At 54.0% G+C, this 18,547-nt stretch overlaps 1 protein-coding gene across 1 annotated transcript; it reads left to right on the forward strand.

Moving 5' to 3' along the window:
- The first annotated feature begins 328 nt into the window (after nucleotides 1–328).
- Nucleotides 329–1,608, forward strand: LOC103646000 (glutathione S-transferase T3-like). Its single transcript, XM_023301769.2, has 2 exons — nucleotides 329–784; nucleotides 877–1,608. The coding sequence occupies exons 1-2, from the start codon at nucleotides 335–337 to the stop codon at nucleotides 1,429–1,431; spliced, it is 1,005 nt and encodes a 334-aa protein (XP_023157537.1). The 5' UTR covers nucleotides 329–334; the 3' UTR covers nucleotides 1,432–1,608.
- Nucleotides 1,609–18,547: the final 16,939 nt, after the last annotated feature.

Consider the following 18,547-nt stretch of genomic DNA (forward strand, 5'->3'; position numbering starts at 1 on the left):
AAGAATTGTGATAGCTTCATATGGTAACTACAATGAATTAAATAACATTAGTACATGCTTGCAACTTATTTCAGAACTTGTTCTCTTGAGTTCCCCTGCTGTAAACAATGGTATTATTGAGATTGTCATGAACTCGGATGAATGCTTGCGACATTAATTGTTCAGTCATGAGCACCAGTATTGCTTTATTTACAGTAAATTGATAATAAGTCACTTATGCCTTATGAGTGAAAGGAAGTAGCGTATAAACAGCAAAGCACTTCGTATCTTTATTTATGTTTAGTATATACAAAAATATAGGTCATTGTTTTTGTGTTCATTAGCCTTGAAGTGTATGGTATATAATGTTGTCCCTTTAGAAGCGTCACATATAATTATGTTTTGCACAGGTACCATGGATTCTGGGTATTACACAAATCTCCTAGTTAATGGTATTGAAGAATCTCAAGCAACTCGTAGTGATGTAAGAATCCAGCATGGTCATGCAACAACCAAGAGTTCTCAGGGTAGAAGCAAAAATTTTAGAGATGAGGAGGACATTCTTCTTGTGTCAGCTTGGCTGAATGTGGGCATGGATCCTATTCAAGGAGTTGATCAAACACATGGCACACTATGGAGAAGGATACATGAATATTTCAATGCAAACAAGAAGTTTGACTCAAATCGTTCTGAAGTATCTTTAATGAATCGTTGGTCCGGTATACAACATGATGTGAATCTGTTTTGTGGATGTCTGTCTAGGGTTGAGGCTAGGAATCACAGTGGTTGGTCAATTGATGACAAGGTTTTTATTTCATTGTCAGCAAACTATTTTTGTGTTAGGTATGATTATTTGAGAAAACTCTATTTCATGTTTTTTTGGTTTGACATGTGCAGATCGCAAATGCATGTGTAATGTTCAAGGTCGAAGACCCAAAGGATAAGAAGTTTTCATACCTGCATTGCTGGAAAATCTTGAAGGACAAGACCAAGTGGATGGATAGGCGGAAGGAAATTGGAAGTGCAAAAAAATCAGCCACTAAGAAACAGAAGACAACGACAAATTCTTCTCCAGCATCAGTTGCAAATGCAATTGTCGTAGATGCCCCTCTTGGGGGTGCTGATCATGATGAACCATCATGCAGACCCGACGGTAAGAAGAAGGAGAAACAAAAGCTACGACAACGTTCGTCCATGGAAGTTGTAGACTATCTAATTGCAAAGAAGAAAGATTCTGACCTTGAAAAGGACTTGAAGAAAGAGGAGAGGTGCAATAAAGCCTTTGCTCTACAAGAAGAAAGGATCAAATTGGACAAAGAAAAGTTTGCGTTCCAAAGACAGCTCGAAGAGGACAGAATAATTGGTTTGGACCTTAGCACCATGAACTATAAACAACAGCAGTATTATGAAGATCGTCAGAACGAGATTCTTGCAAGACGTTTCAATATCTAGAATTTTCTAGTTTTAGTTAAGTATGCTTTGTCAACAAACTTGTTTTAGTTCAACATTTCATCTAAGTACCATCTTGTTCAAGTTTCAGTTTGTAATGGTTTAAAGGTCATGAATCAACTTCCATAAGCATGTAATAAATTAATGGCTTCATAGTCCAAGATGATTTTTGCTGCTAGATTTTTCTGTTCGCAGAATTTCCTTTCCCTTTTGCTTGACAGGGGACATCGCATGGTACTCAAAAAGGGACTGAATTTTTTCAAGTTTTGTGTAGTGGACTGAATAAAAGTTTGGCTAAATCTGCTCCATGTCCTAGAATGTTGCAAGAGCAGCATGAGTTAATCGATCAGAATGACAGTGGCCCAATTTCCATGTGTACTCTGCCTATATATGCCGCCCTCACAAAATCTGATGTTGTGTTGTTCTCTTCAATTAGTTTGTTAATTTTTGGGTTTACATGCCAGTTATATGAAGACAGAAGATGTATACCAATCGTGGGATGACATAGTTCCTTCTTTCAAAAAATCCTTGCATTCTTATAGTATTATGGGCCAGGTTGGAAGGGTGGTAGTTTATAAGAAACTGGTTTCTTATCTCAATTTTCAAAAACTGGTTTCTAAAAAAATTGGAGTGGCTGTTTGGAAGCCAGTTTCTAGAAACTGGTTTGTAACTTCTTAAAATTGAAAATGACAAGCTCATGCGTGACGATTCAGATCAGATGCAAATGCTTGTCTGAATTCTGAAAAAGGCTCTGCATTACTATTGAAAAGTCATTCTTAAGAACATTGCCAGTCATGAATATATTCCTATGAGTTGCATGATCTATTTGTCTTGATTCTGAAAAAAAAGGCTCTCCACACAGGTGAACTCACTGCCATCACTATGATTATCCTGGTAAGAGCTGTAATCATCAATATCACTGTCATCATCTAGTCCACTGAAGTGGTAGTCGATGTGCTGCTTCTCAGCAGCTGCTTTGACACAAGGCTCCAGAGCCTGTAGATGCCTCAGTCCTTTTCCTAAAAAAAACTCAACTGAAACTCCAAACAATGGTAAGATAGTTGTAGTCGGTACCACTATAAGATCTCGTGAAATCCTTATAGCTATATCAAGATTTATCTCTGGCTTTTGTATCTTGTGTGACATAAAGTAGATAAAAATAAATAAAGAGCACATTAATCAATTTTATATAACTCAGAATGGTTTTGCCACAAGTGCTCGATCAGGTCTGCCTTAAGCTGAGCGTTGAGAGCGGTCTGCAGGTTGGCGGTGTCCGATTCTTCAGCAGTTCTGCAGGTCTGTAGGTTGGAAAAATTCAAACATGCAAAAAAGCCAAGAAAAATTCAAACATGCAAAAAAGCCAAGTTTAGCGTTTCCTTTAGATAGTTTGTTGGAACCCATGCTTTGTAGATAGCTTCCTTTAGCTAAGTGTGCTCTGTAAACTTGAGATTTAGCTAGGATTTTTATATAAGCTCTTGGAGATGCTCTAAGTGTGTTTTTTTATCTCAACTAGTGACTCATCATCTTTACTCTTTTTAAAAACGCTAGTTTTGTGCCTACGTATAAGACGTTATATCATAGTTGGGCCGTGACGTAAGAAACTATCCAAACTCAATATGAGCGGAGTGCAGCGCTTCTATATAGTATCGCCTTTCTCGCTATCTGAAGAAGGACAAGCCACCGAGTGAGTTATACAAAAATATCGAGCTCCTTCTCATGCATGCACGTATAGACTCGATCGAGATTGTCATCGTTTCATGTGATAATGCACAGACATTATACCCTGTTGATTCCACGAGGAACCCGCACGGACCGGATGTTGCTCGTAACACGCACGTACGTACGTGAGCATGTAGATCATCAGTCTCCATGCGCGTATGGTCTGTCTCGGCGCTCAAACAGCCGGCCGGTGCGCATGCCGTTATGGCGGAGGAACGAACGGCCGGCACTAGTTGCCGCCGAGTGCGCACGCCGATGCCGACGCCCATCTCGACATCCTTGCACGCGCGCGCGACGACGACGACCCTGCAGGTTTCCTTGCACGCGTGCGGTCCCGGTACCGGACACATGCCTCGTCGTCTGCCGCGCGCTGAAACCGGCCGTGAAGAGATCAGTCGCAATCAAGCACCACGTACATAGCTAGTAATGAATTGATACTTTTGGACGTGGCTGACATTATTGACGAGAAAATAACTAAGGCCCCGTTTCGTTTAGTTGGAGTGACTAAAGTTTAGTTATTTTTAGCCTCTAAAAAAATAAATATGGTGACTAAAGTGTCGTGACTAAACTTTAATTTTGTAGTCATCAATAGGCTGACAAAAAGGGAGTAAAGTATGATTTTTAACTTATTTGTCCTCTCTAGCTAGTTTTCTTCTTGCAACAAAACACCTACTAATTCATAGCAGCAATATAGTTAATATTCACATCAATAAATGCTCTTTAGTTCGGTTTAGTTACTGAACCAAACGGGTACTTTGACGACGTACTAGTGACAGAAAAACCAAACAGGGTCTAAGGATATGTTTGGTTGCCTGGCCCAGTGCACGCTGCACGGCCAGGCCTATTTGAAACAATGTCGCCATGTTTGGTTGCCTGGCCCAGCTTGAGAGCCTGGCTGAGATGAGCCCTACGCGATAGTGTGGCCAGGCCCATTTCGAACGCAGATATTTCCCTTCGCGAGTGAGCCTGGCCGTCGCGGCTCTAGGGTTAACTCGCAGCCGCCGCCGCCGCGGCTCTCGCTCTCTCCTCTCGGGTTCACTCGCAGTCGCCGTGCTCCCTCGCCGCCGTCATCTCTCTTGCTCCACGACATCCGAGCGCGACGACGCCGCCGCGGCCGTAGTCGTTGTCGACGTAGACCGCCATGACCTCCCGCCAGCCGTGGTGCGCGACGACGTCGGCGACAGCGGCCATCTGGAAGCGGTCGTCGTGCGTGGCGCGGACGAAGTAGGGGTACTGCGAGGAGGCGAGCGCCTGGTCGGTGGCGGCGAAGGACAACAGCGGGACGCGCAGCTGGTTGGCGACGTGGGAGACGACGTGCGCGATGCCCGAGGACTGGGGGGCCACCACGGCCACCACATGCCTCTCCATCAGCTCCAGGGCTGCAGGGTTCAGGTTTACGAAAGGTCAGTCAGTCCCATACTCCCATCCATGGCCGCAGTTTGGCTTTGGGTAGTAGTAGTGCTAACACTCAATGATGCAGTCGTTGACCGTTGATACCACAAGGCTGGCTGGATGTCTGACCCATCTTGTTTGTTTTTAGTTTTGAATAAATCTATGCAAGCTAGCATGATTTGCTTTGAAGAAAAATAATGGAGTTGACTAGATTAGAAGAGTGCCCTTCCTCCCTACTGCCATACTCCTGCTGCTACGATGTGTAGAACATGAAGCTCTGAATGAATCTGGAACGCATAACCCAGTTCCATGCAGTTTGAACAGAGGAATGAGAGGATTGACATCTTGATGCAATGAATGTTGATGTTCTTGTGGAGAAAGGGAAAACTCAAAGTTGCAATGCAATTCAGACAAGCAAGGAATGGAATACGGTGCCTGCAGCAGGACCGAAAAAAAAAGAAAAAGATTCAGTGAAGGAAAGGAGATGTTGCTTTGTTTACTTGGTCTACGTTGTTGCTTTGTTTTCCTTGCTCATTTTGTGAATTTTGCCTATGATGAAACCATCTGATGATATTCTCTTTTCCACTCCCCATTGATTTCCTTCTGTTTATGTTCTTTTCTTCTCTAATGGTAAGTTGCTATGGTTACCATGATCTGTTTAATTCATATTATTGTAATTCATTGTCATTTTTCTTTAATGGTAAGTTGCTATGGTTACCATGATCTGTTTATCTTGTTATCATATTTTTAGTTCAAATCTGTTCAATTTATTATTTCAAAATCATATTCAAATGATTGTATTACAAAGGATCTGTTGTAATTTATTTCAATTTATGTTTATGTAAGTTGCTCCTACTGTACAGAGACCTGATGGAGTATTATTCAAAATCTGCTGTAATCTATGGGTGTAAATCATATTTAGATGATTGTAATTAGTTCAATTTATGGGTCAAAATCATATTTTTAGTTCAAATCTGTTGTAATTTGTCTAATAACGCTTAAATTTTTGAAATTTGGCGGCAACGGTATCTAACACATCAAAATTGGTGGTAACCTAATTGGGCCAAGCTAAGAAAAAAGAGAACCAAACAATGTATCATATGGGCCAGGTTTATTTTGACCAGCCAACCAAACATCTTAGGTTGGCTCATTACACGCGGGCTCTCTCGAGCCTGGTCCTCTCACTTAGCGCTCAAGCTAGACCAGGCAACCAAACATATCCTAAATGTCCCCCAGTTAATCTGTACACTTGCAAACTCTGAGGAAAAAAAAGACTGCAACACCTGCAAGCTCAGAACCTAGCTACTCTATGCTTCCTAAGAAATTCGAGCACGCACACATGGAGATGCCGTTGCGTCTGATGTTCTAACTTTTAAGTAGTGTAGTACCGTGGCTAGCTACGTCCGTCTCTATATATGCATGTGCATGGCAGGTCGATCCGTACCGTACGCGTAGATTAAGGAGCGTGGAATCGATCATTGCTGGCACGCCGTCCACCGTTGTCAGTCGGTGTCTGTCGGCGTCGTACGTGTCGCCACTATATAACCAGAGCCTCGCTCGCTGTCGATCGCCTAGCGCGTCCACCGGTGCCTGTCGGCGGCGACGGCGCGGCGGAGCTCGTCGGCGGCGCAGGGGATCCGCAGCACGCCCTTCTGGCCGTACCCGAACTCCCGCGCCGCCATGTCCAGCAGCGCGCGCACGTCCACCACCACCCGCTCCTCCGGCTCCGCGCCGTCCTCCCGGCCGCCGACCAGCACCGCCACGCAGCCCCGCGGCACGCTGCCCCCGCCATCCGGATCCGCCGCCGCCGCCTGCTGAATCAGCCGCTCCCGCGTCTCTTCTTTCCTGCACCTGCCGGCGACCTTGTTGCGCTTCCAGTTCATGCCTCTTGCCGACCGTAGAGATGGTGTCGATCTGGGAGGGGAGACCGGGTGAGTGTCTCGGGTCGTGACCGCCGCGCGCAGGCAGCAAGAGAGGCGAATTAATGGCAATCGTCGTGGACAGCTCGACGCAGCAGTCTCTGACTCTCTTGCTCTTTGATCTGCTTCAAGGCTTGGGGCGCGTGTGTATGTGTGGTATATATAGGGGGCGGGCGGATAGGTGGTCAACGTTGCGAATTGCGATCGGAAATTCGGAATGTCATGTCAGGGTGTTTGGGTGACGGCGCTCGCGTCGAACGATCCTTGACCCGTGTTTCGTTTCATTGACCCAGAACAGAAAAAGAAAAAACAAAGCAGGTCTCGTCTCTGACCGGCTCCCGCGCCTCCCCGTTGGGTCCGGCCGGCCGAACCAAGCTGCCAGTTGGCACGGTTCGATGGTGGTTTATTCATTTGTAATAGGGCTCTCTTTACTTAAACTAATCTATATGTCCGTGTATCAGAAGATGTTATTATAGTACGGTGCAATGAAGGATCAGTCCTGTATGGTTGGCCGGCTGGATCGGAGATTGACGGGCTCAACTTACACGTGTGATGTGTGTCACTATTCTGTGTATAATTGAACCGACCCACACCCCACTGTATATTGTGAGTAAGAACGGTGAAAACCGACCCATACACCACTTTAGGCCTTGTTCGGTTATTACTAGCTCATATAGATTAGATGAGATTAGAAAAAAAAAAATATAAAAGATTTTGGCTTGTTCGGGATTGAAACCCACCCAATCTCACCCAATCCACATATATTGAGAGCAAAATAAACAAGATCGTATATGGTGGCACTGAGACTACTAAGCTTAGAATAACAATATCGACATGGTCCTAATTCCTCTAACGGGGCGTTTGGATCCCTTCATTTTAGAGGAATTGGAATTCACTCATTAAAGTACTTATTTAGTTTGGAATTTGATATTCCACCACTTTCCAAAGTTCATATATAAGCCTATCTCAAATTCATAGGGTGGAGCATTGGAAATGATTTTATGCATTATTAGAATTTGTTTCTACTCTGTAACTTACATGACACTCTTCGTTTCACTACTCTATAGTAAAAATATAGCATATAAATATATCCGACATCTTGCTAATAATAGTATACAAATATATTTTGCATAAAACCGAATTAGCTTAATTGATATATATGCCTAAATTATTATTATTAGAATGGAATTCAATTCCAATGATCCAAACGGGACGTAACGGAAATTCCTCTATTATGGGATGAAGATAGAGATAATTTAGTCACCACATAAATTAAAATGGGGAAATCTTATCCCATCGTGTTTGCGGGGATAGGGACCCGTTCCCCGCATACCCGCCTGACGAACTTCTATTTATATATATTAGTCCTTTGGTATGTTAAAGATTTTACTAAAAATTCAATACATAGACTACTATAAAATAGTAAAGTAGACGCCTCTTATAATTTTAAACATTGTTTGTTCAATTTATTTATTGATTTAATATAATCAGTTTAAATTTACCTTTAGATCTTGAATTTTCTAACAAAGGTAAATTTCTCGTGGGGATAAATTCCATGACGGGGCGTTTGGATCCCTTCATTTTAGAGGAATTGGAATTCACTCAATAAAGTAACTTATTTAGTTTGGAATTTGACATTCCACCACTTTCCAAAGTTCAGATATATGTCTATCTCAAATTTATGGGGTAGAGGATGGGAAATGATTTTATACAGTAGTAGAATTTGTTTCTATTCTTGTCGGGGACCATAATTAGGGGTACCCTTAAGACGCCTAATTCTCAGCTGGTAACCCCCATCAGCATGAAGCTGCAGAGGCCTGATGGGTGCGATTAAGTCAGGGATCAGTCCATACGAGCGACTCGATCACGCCTGGCCCGAGCCTAGCCTCGGGCAAGGGCAGCCGACCCCGAGGGATTTCCGTCTCGCCCGAGGCCCCCCTTTAACGGCGGACACATCTCCGGCTCGCCCGAGGCCTTGCCTTCGCTAAGAAGCAAGCCTGACTGAATCGCCGCACCGACCGACCGAGTCGCAGGAGCATTTAACGCAAAGGCAGCCTGACACCTTTATCCTGACGCGCGCCCCCCGACAGAGCCGAAGTGACCGCCGTCACTTCGCCGCTCCACTGACCGGTCTGACAGAAGGATAGCGCTGTCTGCGCCACTCTGACTGCAGTGCCACAAGTGAGACTGACAGGCAGTCAGGCCCTGCCAAAGGCGCCATAGGAAACTCCGCTCCGCCCGACCCAGGGCTTGGACTCGGGCTAGGCCCCGGAAGACGGCGAACTCCGCTCCGCCCGACCCAGGGCTCGGACTCGGGCTACGCCCCGGAAGACGGCGAACTCCGCTCCGCCCGACCCAGGGCTCGGACTCGGGCTAGGCCCCGGAAGACGACGAACTCCGCTCCGCCCGACCCAGGGCTCGGACTCGGGCTACGCCCCGGAAGACGGCGAACTCCGCTCCGCCCGACCCAGGGCTCGGACTCGGGCTACGCCCCGGAAGACGGCGAACTCCGCTCCGCCCGACCCAGGGCTCGGACTCGGGCTAGGCCCCGGAAGACGGCGAACTCCGCTCCGCCCGACCCAGGGCTCGGACTCGGGCTAGGCCCCGGAAGACGACGAACTTCGCTCCGCCCGACCCAGGGCTCGGACTCGGGCTAGGCCCCGGAAGACGGCAAATTCCGCTCCGCCCGACCCAGGGCTCGGACTCGGGCTAGGCCCCAGAAGACGACGAACTTCGCTTCGCCCGACCCAGGGCTCGGACTCGAGCTCAGCCCCAGAAGACGACGAACTCCACTTCGCCCGACCCCAGGGCTCGGACTCCGCCCTGGCCTCTGCCGAACAACCTCCGCCTCGCCCGACCCAGGGGCTCGGGCTCGGCCTCGGCCATGGAAGACAGACTCGACCTCGGCTTCGGAGGAACCTCCACATCGCCCGACCTAGGGCACAGGCCCGCCACGTCAACAGGAAGCGCCATCATCACCCTACCCTGAGCCGACTCGGGCCGCAGAGAACAAGACCGGTGTCCCATCTGGCTAGCTCCGCCAGATAGGCAATGATGGCGCCCCGCAAGCCCTGTGACGACAGCGGCTCTCAGCTCCCTTACGGAAGCAGGGGGACGTCAGCAAGGAGTCGACCGCTCCGACAGCTGTCCCTCCGCCGGGCTCCATTGCTCCTCCGACAGCCACGACATCACACTAGCAGGGTGCCAAGATCTCTCCGGCTGCCACATTGGCATGTACTTAGGGCGCTAGCTCTCCCTCCGCTAGACACGTAGCACTCTGCTACATCCCCATTGTACACCTGGATCCTCTCCTTACGCCTATAAAAGGAAGGACCAGGGCCTTCTTAAAAAAGGTTGGCCGCGCGGGGACGAGGACGAGACAGGCGCTCTCCTGGGGCCGCTCGCTTCCCTCACCCGCGTGGACGCTTGTAACCCCCTACTTCAAGCGCACCCGACCTGGGCGCGGGACGAACACGAAGGCCGCAGGATTTCCACCTCTCTCACGCCCGCCTCCGGCCACCTCGCTTTCCCCCCTTCGCGCTCGCCCACGCGCTCGACCCATCTGGGCTGGGGCACGCAGCACACTCACTCGTCGGCTTAGGGACCCCCCGGTCTCGAAACGCCGACAGTTGGTGCGCCAGGTAGGGGCCTGCTGCGTGTTGACGAACAGCTTCCCGTCAAGCTCCAGATGGGCAGTCTCCAGCAACCTCTCCGGCCCGGGACGGTGCTCCGTTTCGGGAGTCTAGAGTTCATGTCCTTCGACGGCAGCTACGACATGATACTCCTTCCACCGCCGCGCAACAACGACAATGGCGGCCGACAACCCGCCCGCCGGCGGCGGAATCGACGACATCTTCCCCGCGTGGTGGAAGAACAACATTCGAGCTCGCCCCATCCTCTCCCCCGCCAAAGGAGGAGGAGGCGGGGCAATCAAGGCCAAGCGGGAGGCCGCGCTTCGTCGGCTGTCGAGCGAATCGACGTCCCCAGCGCCCCAACGGAAGGCACGCCGGGCGTCGACCTCGCGTTCGAGACGAAGGCAAGCGCCGTCCCCCCGCGACACGCCGATCCTGAGCAAGTGGACGACGCCAGCGCGCTCGCGGAGAGCTTACAGGACGTCGCCCTCGTACCTGAGACGACGGTGCAATCAGTCCCCGACGTGACTATGTCGCTGCTCGTCGACCAAAAGGTACCGACCAATTCCCATCCTACGTCATTTCGACTCGGCCTCAACCCGCCTAGCGACCTTGCTTTGGTGGGCGCTCTCGTTGAGGCGAGTGCAACCCCGCTGGGGTTTCGTATGCGGTCGCCTTGGGACCGGCTGACGGACGTCTCGACCTACGGGCCCTCTGGGTCCGAGGAAGATGACGACCCCAGCATCTGTTGGGATTTCTCCGGATTTGGCAACCCCAGTGCCATGCGGGACTTTATGACCGCATGTGACTACTGCCTCTCCGACTGTTCCGACGGTAGCCGTAGCCTTGGCGACGAGGACTGCGGCCCGAGCCGCGAATGTTTCCACGTCGAGCTAGGGGATCCCTCCGAAGGCAACCATCTCGGCATGCCGGAGGACGGTGATCTCCCTAGGCCGGTGCCTCGCGCTGACATCCCGCGGGAGCTAGCTGTGGTCCCCGTTCCGGCGGGGGGTCACGACCCACAGCTCGAGCAAGTCCACGGGCGCAGGCCAGGCTCGACGAGGGAGCAGGAGCGCTTGAGTCGATCCGCCGGGACGTCGGGCAGGTATGGGCGGGCCAACCCCCGACCGGAGAAATACGTCACCCGCCCCAGGGTTTCCAGCACCGCGTCGCCAACGACGTCAGGGTCAGACCGCCACCCGCATCCAGTGGGGTCGGTCAGAACCTGGCTGCAGCAGTGATGCTCCTCCGCACGATGCCGGAGCCATCAACCACCGAGGGTCGGCGAATCCAGGGGGAGCTCAAGAATCTCCTGGAAGGCGCTGCGGCCCGACGGGCCGAGAGCTCTGCCTCCCGAAGGCAGGGATACCCCTCGGAACCTCATGCCGCGACTTTCCGATTCATGCGGGAAGCCTCGGTCTACACCGGGCGCACGCGCAACACCGCGCCTGCGGCTCCGGGCCACCTCGGAAACGAGCACCATCGTCGCGACCGTCGGGCCCACCTCGACGAAAGGGTGCGCCGAGGCTACCACCCCAGGCGTGGGGGACGCTACGACAGTGGGGAGGATCGGAGTCCCTCGCTCGAACCACCCGGTCCGCAGGCCTTCAGTCGGACCATCCGACGGGCGCCGTTCCCGACCCGGTTCCGACCCCCGACTACTATCACAAAGTATTCGGGGGAAACGAGACCGGAACTGTGGCTCGCGGACTACCGCCTGGCCTGCCAACTGGGTGGAACGGACGACGACAACCTCATCATCCGCAACCTCCCCCTGTTCCTCTCCGACACTGCTCGCGCCTGGTTGGAGCACCTGCCTCCGGGGTAGATCTCCAACTGGGATGACTTGGTCCAAGCCTTCGCCGGCAATTTTCGAAGTAGTCAACTCCACGCGGCGCCAAGAAGAAAGGCAAGAAGAAGTCGCAAGCGAAACGCGACGCCGCCGACGCGGACCTTGTCGCCGCCGCCGAGTACAAGAACCCTCGGAAGCCCCCCGGAGGTGCCAACCTCTTCGACAAGATGCTCAAGGAGCCGTGCCCCTACCATCGGGGGCCCGTCAAGCACACCCTCGAAGAGTGTGTCATGCTTCGGCGCCACTTCCACAGGGCCAGGCCACCCGCGGAGGGTGGCAGGGCCCACGACAACGACAAAAAGGAAGATCACCAAGCAGGAGAGTTCCCCGAGGTCCGCGACTGCTTCATGATCTACGGTGGGCATGCGGCGAATGCCTCGGCTCGGCGTCGCAAGCAAGAGCACCGGGAGGTCTGCTCGGTGAAGGTGGCGGCGCCAGTCTACCTAGACTGGTCCGACAAGCCCATCACCTTCGACCAAGCTGACCACCCCGACCACGTGCCGAGCCTGGGGAAATACCCGCTCGTCGTCGACCCCATCGTCGGCGACGTCAGGCTCACCAAGGTCCTGATGGACGGGGGCAGCTGCCTCAACATCATCTACGCCGAGACCCTCAGGCTCCTGCGCGTCGATTTGTCCTCCGTCCGAGCAGGCGCTGTGCCCTTCCACGGGATCATTCCCGGGAAGCGCGTCTAGCCCCTCGGACGACTCGACCTTCCCATCTGCTTCGAAACGCCCTCCAACTTCCGAAGGGAGACTTTGACGTTCGAAGTGGTCGGGTTCCGAGGAACCTACCACGCGGTATTGGGGAGGCCATGCTACGCAAAGTTCATGGTCGTCCCCAACTACACCTACCTGAAGCTCAAGATGTCGGGCCCCAACGGGGTCATCACCGTCGGCCCCACGTACAAACACGCGTTCGAATGCGACGTGGAGTGCGTGGAGTACGCCGAGGCCCTCGCCGAGTCCGAGGCCCTCATCGCCGACCTGGAGAACCTCTCCAAAGAGGTGCCAGACGTGAAGCGTCATGCCGGCAACTTCGAGCCAGCGGAGACGGTTAAGGCCGTCCCTCTCGACCCCAGTGGCGACGCCTCCAAGCAGATCCGGATCGGTTCCGGGCTCGACCCCAAATAGGAAGCAGTGCTCGTCGACTTTCTCCGCGCAAACACCGACGTCTTTGCGTGGAGTCCCTCGGACATGCCCGACATACCGAGGGATGTCGCCGAGCACTCGCTGGATATTCGGGCCGGAGCCCGACCCATCAGGCAGCCTCTGCGCCGATTCGACGAGGAGAAGCGCAGAGTGATAGGCGAGGAGATCCACAAGCTAATGGCAACAGGGTTCATCAAAGAGGTATTCCATCCCGATTGGCTTGCCAACCCTGTGCATGTCCGAAGGTTCCCTACCCTCTGCCTCGCATCGATCAAATCGTGGATTCCACTGCTGGGTGCGAAACCCTATCCTTCCTCGATGCCTACTCAGGGTATCACCAAATCCGGATGAAAGAGTCCGACCAGCTCGCGACTTCTTTCATCACGCCCTTCGGCATGTACTGCTATGTCACCATGCCGTTCGGTTTGAGGAATGCGGACGCGACGTACCAGCGGTGCATGAACCATGTGTTCGGCGAACACATCGGTCGCACAGTCGAGGCCTACGTCGATGACATCGTAGTCAAGACGAGGAAGGCTTCTGACCTCCTCTCCGACCTTGAAGTGACATTCCGATGTCTCAAGGCGAAAGGCGTCAAGCTCAATCCCGAGAAGTGTGTCTTCGGGGTGCCCCGGGGCATGCTCTTGGGGTTCATCGTCTCCGAGCGAGGCATCAAAGCCAACCCGGAGAAGATCGCAGCTATCACCAGCATGGGGCCCATCAAGGACTTAAAAGGCGTACAGAGGGTCATGGGATGTCTCGCGGCCCTGAGCCGCTTCATCTCACGCCTCGGCGAAAGAGGTCTGCCTCTGTACCGCCTCTTAAGGAAGGCCGAGTGTTTCGCTTGGACCCCTGAGGCCGAGGAAGCTCTCGGGAACCTGAAGGCGCTCCTTACAAAGGCGCCTATCTTGGTGCCCCCAGCTGATGGAGAAGCCCTCTTGGTCTACGTCGCCGCGACCACTCAGGTGGTTAGCGCCGCGATTGTGGTCGAGAGGCAGGAAGAGGGGCATGCATTGCCCGTTCAGAGGCCAGAGGCCAGTTTACTTCGTCAGCGAGGTACTCTCCGAGACCAAGATCCGCTACCCACAAGTCCAGAAGCTGCTGTATGCAGTGATCCTGACGAGGCGGAAGTTACGACACTACTTCGAGTCTCATCCGGTAACTGTGGTGTCATCCTTCCCCCTGGGGGAGATCATCCAGTGCCGAGAGGCCTCGGGCAGGATTGCAAAGTGGGCGGTGGAGATCATGGGTGAGACAATCTCGTTCGCCCCTCGGAAGGCCATCAAGTCCCAGGTATTGGCGGACTTCGTAGCCGAATGGGTCGACACCCAGCTGCCGACGGCTCCGATCCAACCGGAGCTCTGGACCATGTTTTTCGACGGGTCGCTGATGAAGACGGGAGCCGGCGCGGGCCTACTCTTCATCTCGCCCCTCGGGAAACACCTACGCTACGTGCTACGCCTCCATTTCCCGGCGTCCAACAATGTGGCTGAGTACGAGGCTCTGGTCAACGGGTTGCGGATCGCCATCGAGCTAGGGGTCAGACGCCTCGACGCCCGCGGTGACTCGCAGCTCGTCATCGACCAAGTCATGAAGAACTCCCACTGCCGCGACCCGAAGATGGAGGCCTACTGCGATGAGGTTCGGCGCCTGGAGGACAAGTTCTACGGGCTCGAGCTTAACCACATCGCTCGGCGCTACAACGAGACTGCGGACGAGCTGGCAAAAATAGCCTCGGGGCGAACGACGGTTCCCCCGGACGTCTTCTCCCAGGATTTGCATCAACCCTCCGTCAAGATCAACGACACGCCCGAGCCCGAGGCAACCTCGGTCCAGCCCGAGGTACCCTCGGCTCAGCCCGAGGCGTCCTCGATTCAGCCCGAGGTACCCTCGGCCCTCGAGGGCGAGGCACTGCACGTCGAGGAGGAGCAGAACGGGGCCACGCCTGATCGAAATTGGCAGACCCCGTACCTGCAATATCTCCGCCAAGGAGAGCTACCCCTCGACCAAGCCGAGGCTCGGCGGGTAGCGCGACGCGCCAAGTCGTTCGTCTTGCTGGGCGATGAGGAGGAGCTCTACCACCGCAGCCCCTCGGGCATCCTCCAGCGATGCATCTCCATCGCCGAAGGTCAGGAACTCCTGCAAGAAATACACTCGGGGGCTTGCGGCCATCATGCAGCGCCTCGAGCCCTTGTCGGGAATGCTTTCCGGCAAGGCTTCTACTGGCCAACGGCGGTGGCTGACGCCACTAGAATTGTCCGCACCTGCGAAGGGTGCCAATTCTATGCGAAGCAGACCCACCTGCCCGCTCAAGCTCTGCAGACGATACCCATCACCTGGCCCTTTGATGTGTGGGGTCTGGACCTCGTCGGCCCCTTGCAGAAGGCGCCCGGGGGCTACACGCACCTGCTGGTCGCCATCGACAAATTCTCCAAGTGGATCGAGGTCCGACCCCTGAACAGCATCAGGTCCGAGCAGGCGGTGGCGTTCTTCACCAACATCATCCATCGCTTCGGGGTCCCAAACTCCATCATCACCGACAACGGTACCCAGTTCACCGGCAGAAAATTCTTGGATTTTTGCGAGGATCACCACATCCGGGTGGACTGGGCCGCCGTGGCTCATCCCATGTCGAATGGGCAAGTAGAGCGTGCCAACGGCATGATTCTACAAGGGCTCAAGCCTCGGATTTACAACGACCTCAACAAGTTCGGCAAGCGATGGATGAAGGAACTCCCCTCGGTGGTCTGGAGCCTGAGGACAACGCCGAGCTGAGCCACGGGTTTCACGCCGTTCTTCCTGGTCTATGGGGCCGAGGCCGTCTTGCCCACTGACCTGGAGTACGGCTCCCCGAGGACGAAAGCCTACAACGATCAAAGCAACCAAGCTAGCCGAGAAGACTCGCTGGACCAGCTGGAAGAGGCTCGGGACAAAGCCTTACTACACTCGGTGCGGTACCAGCAGTCCCTGCGACGCTACCACGCCCGAGGGGTCCGGCCCCGAGACCTCTGGGTGGGCGACCTGGTGCCTCGGCTACGGCAAGACGCCCGAGGGAGGCACAAGCTCACGCCCCCCTGGGAGGGGCCATTCGTCATCGCCAAAGTTCTGAAGCCCGGAACGTACAAGCTGGCCAACAGTCAAGGCGAGGTCTACGGCAACGCTTGGAACATCAAACAACTACGTCGCTTCTACCCTTAAGATGTTTTCAAGTTGTTCATATACCTCGCACCCACGCAAAGTTTAGTCATCAAGGAAGGGTCGGCCTCGCCTCGGCAAAGCCCGACCCTCCCTCGGGGGCTAAAAGGGGGGGAACCCCCTCTGCGTCGAAATTTTCCTCGAAAAAAGATCCCTTTTACCAGAATATCTTTCGTGCTTTTTGACTACTTCGAAAAGTGGATCCTGAAAACGACGGAGTACACGTAAGCAGCCAAGGCTGACCGAGCCGAGGGACTCCTACGCCTCCGGGATACGGATACCTCACTCATCACCTTCTGCGATAAGTAACTCGCGTTCGGATAAAGTGATTCCGCGGACCGAACAAGTCTTTACGTTTGGAAGCTCTTCTGCCGAAGCGATCCTTTGAGCCTTCTCGACTGAGTCGGTGACAGGGCCTCATGGACGGGTGAAAGTACGCGTAAGCGGCGAGGCCGACCGAGCCGAGGGACTCCCACGCCTCTGGGATACGGATACCTCACTCGTCACCTTCCGCGAGAAGCAACTCTCGCTCGCACAAACATCCCTGTTACCGACAAATAGTCCAGATACTCGAAACAAGAGGGAAAGAGACGCAGCTTTACAACGCAGCGAGGGTGTGTTTTCTGGCCTCAGCGGCCGCAGAAGGCACACGCTACAAGACAATCTGATCCTGCAGGCTCGGGTCTTCACGCTGGAAGGGGGCTGTAGCACCCTCGGCATCGACGACACCTTCAGCGAGGTCCGACCCAGCCTCAGACGGCGACGCGGTCCAGGGACTTCTCCGGGAATCCGGCCCGAGCAGGCGGCTCAGCCGGTTACCCCAGAGGCCTCGGCTAACCATCTTCCAAGGGCGCCAGCCCGGTCCGAGGCCTCGGCTGGTCAACTCCGGCATCGGTCCCGCTGACGGACAACCCGGCTAGGCTCCGGCCAACCAGGTTTTCATTTTCGAGCCAACTCCGCCTCTGTTCGTGCTGATATTGCTACCCCTGGCCTCGGCTCGTCGAAGAGCGGCCAAGGGGTCTCTTTAACTAAGCTAGAGGAGCCTCAGACAACAAGGCCGATCGAGCCGAGGGACTCCTACGCCTCTGGGATACGGATACCTCACTCGTCACCTTGACACGGGGCAACTCATGCTTGGTGAAGCGGTTCAGATAACCAACAGGCGAGTCTTAGTGCTCGAAAATGAGGAAAAAACATGGCTCCGTGCCAAAATTACATACATGTTCAGGCCTCGACAGCCACAATGAACAAAAACACTGGCATTCAAAGTGCCATTACAAACGGAACTCCGGTTCCCCCTCCGCAGGTACGAACAACCCCACAAGACTGGGGAACCTACGGAGCGATCGCGGGCCGACGGGCGGCCCGCCGCCGCCCGGTCCGGCAACAGCGGCAACCACCCTCGCCCCGGGCGGCGAAGCAGCTTCGACAGCGGCTTCGGGGCAGGAGTTACGACAGGAGGGCTCTCACCCGCAGAGGACGAGAACCAGCCATTCAGGCCGAGAGACGGAGACCCAGGGCTACTGGCGGAGTTGGCAATCTCATCGGTAGAGAAGCCATCTCCGGCTGCCGACGCCTCGAAGCGCGCCGGCAGGCCTTCGCCCTAGTCAGAACCGCCCAGAGCTTGGGCGCCGCCCTCGCGGTACGCAGCGCAACCGTCGTCCGGACGGAGGGCGTAGTGCTGCGCCCTAGCCGAGTGACGGCGGCCCACCTATCCCGGCATGGCTGGAGGAAGTCTCCGCGAAACTGGAGGATGCCATTCTCCCCCAGACGCCAGGGGAAGAAAAGGGCAGCCGACCCACGCGGGGGCAGCCCCCCGACTCGCCTCATCCTCCATCTTGGCCTGGACGACGAAAATCCTTGAGGCCGAGGGAGGGGCAGAGGCCGCAGCCCGGCTCGCTTTCCCCCACCATCAAGCCGGAGGTCACCATCTTGGGTGACCACCGGCGGAGGGGTGCAGCCGGGCTGCATGATGAAAATCCTTGAAGCCGAAATGATGGCTGAAAGGTACCAACTCCCACGGAGTTGCGTTCCTCCAACGATGAGGCGAAAAGACAGCGGGTTCCCCCCATCCGGGGGCTTGGAAGGCGGAAAGACGCGACGCATAAGGGAGCGAGAAGACATGGTCGCCTTACGAAAGGGGTTGCCCTCCTTTTAAAGGCAACTCTCCCTACGTGCGCCCCAAACGTCACGGGCTGAGTCTTCTCCAACACGCTCCAAGGCCCTCCCCTGCGGCGCGGGGGCTGGGTCCCGCATGTC

The sequence above is a fragment of the Zea mays genome, chromosome 2 (assembly GCF_902167145.1).
Source record: "Zea mays cultivar B73 chromosome 2, Zm-B73-REFERENCE-NAM-5.0, whole genome shotgun sequence".
NCBI lineage: Eukaryota > Viridiplantae > Streptophyta > Magnoliopsida > Poales > Poaceae > Zea > Zea mays.

Bases quoted from the DNA above. Each gene is read 5' to 3' on its own strand.
- LOC103646000 (XM_023301769.2), top strand. From the start codon at position 335: ATGGTATATAATGTTGTCCCTTTAGAAGCGTCACATATAATTATGTTT. The intron at 785-876 runs GTTTTTATTTCA...TGACATGTGCAG, and splicing joins GTTGGTCAATTGATGACAAG to ATCGCAAATGCATGTGTAAT.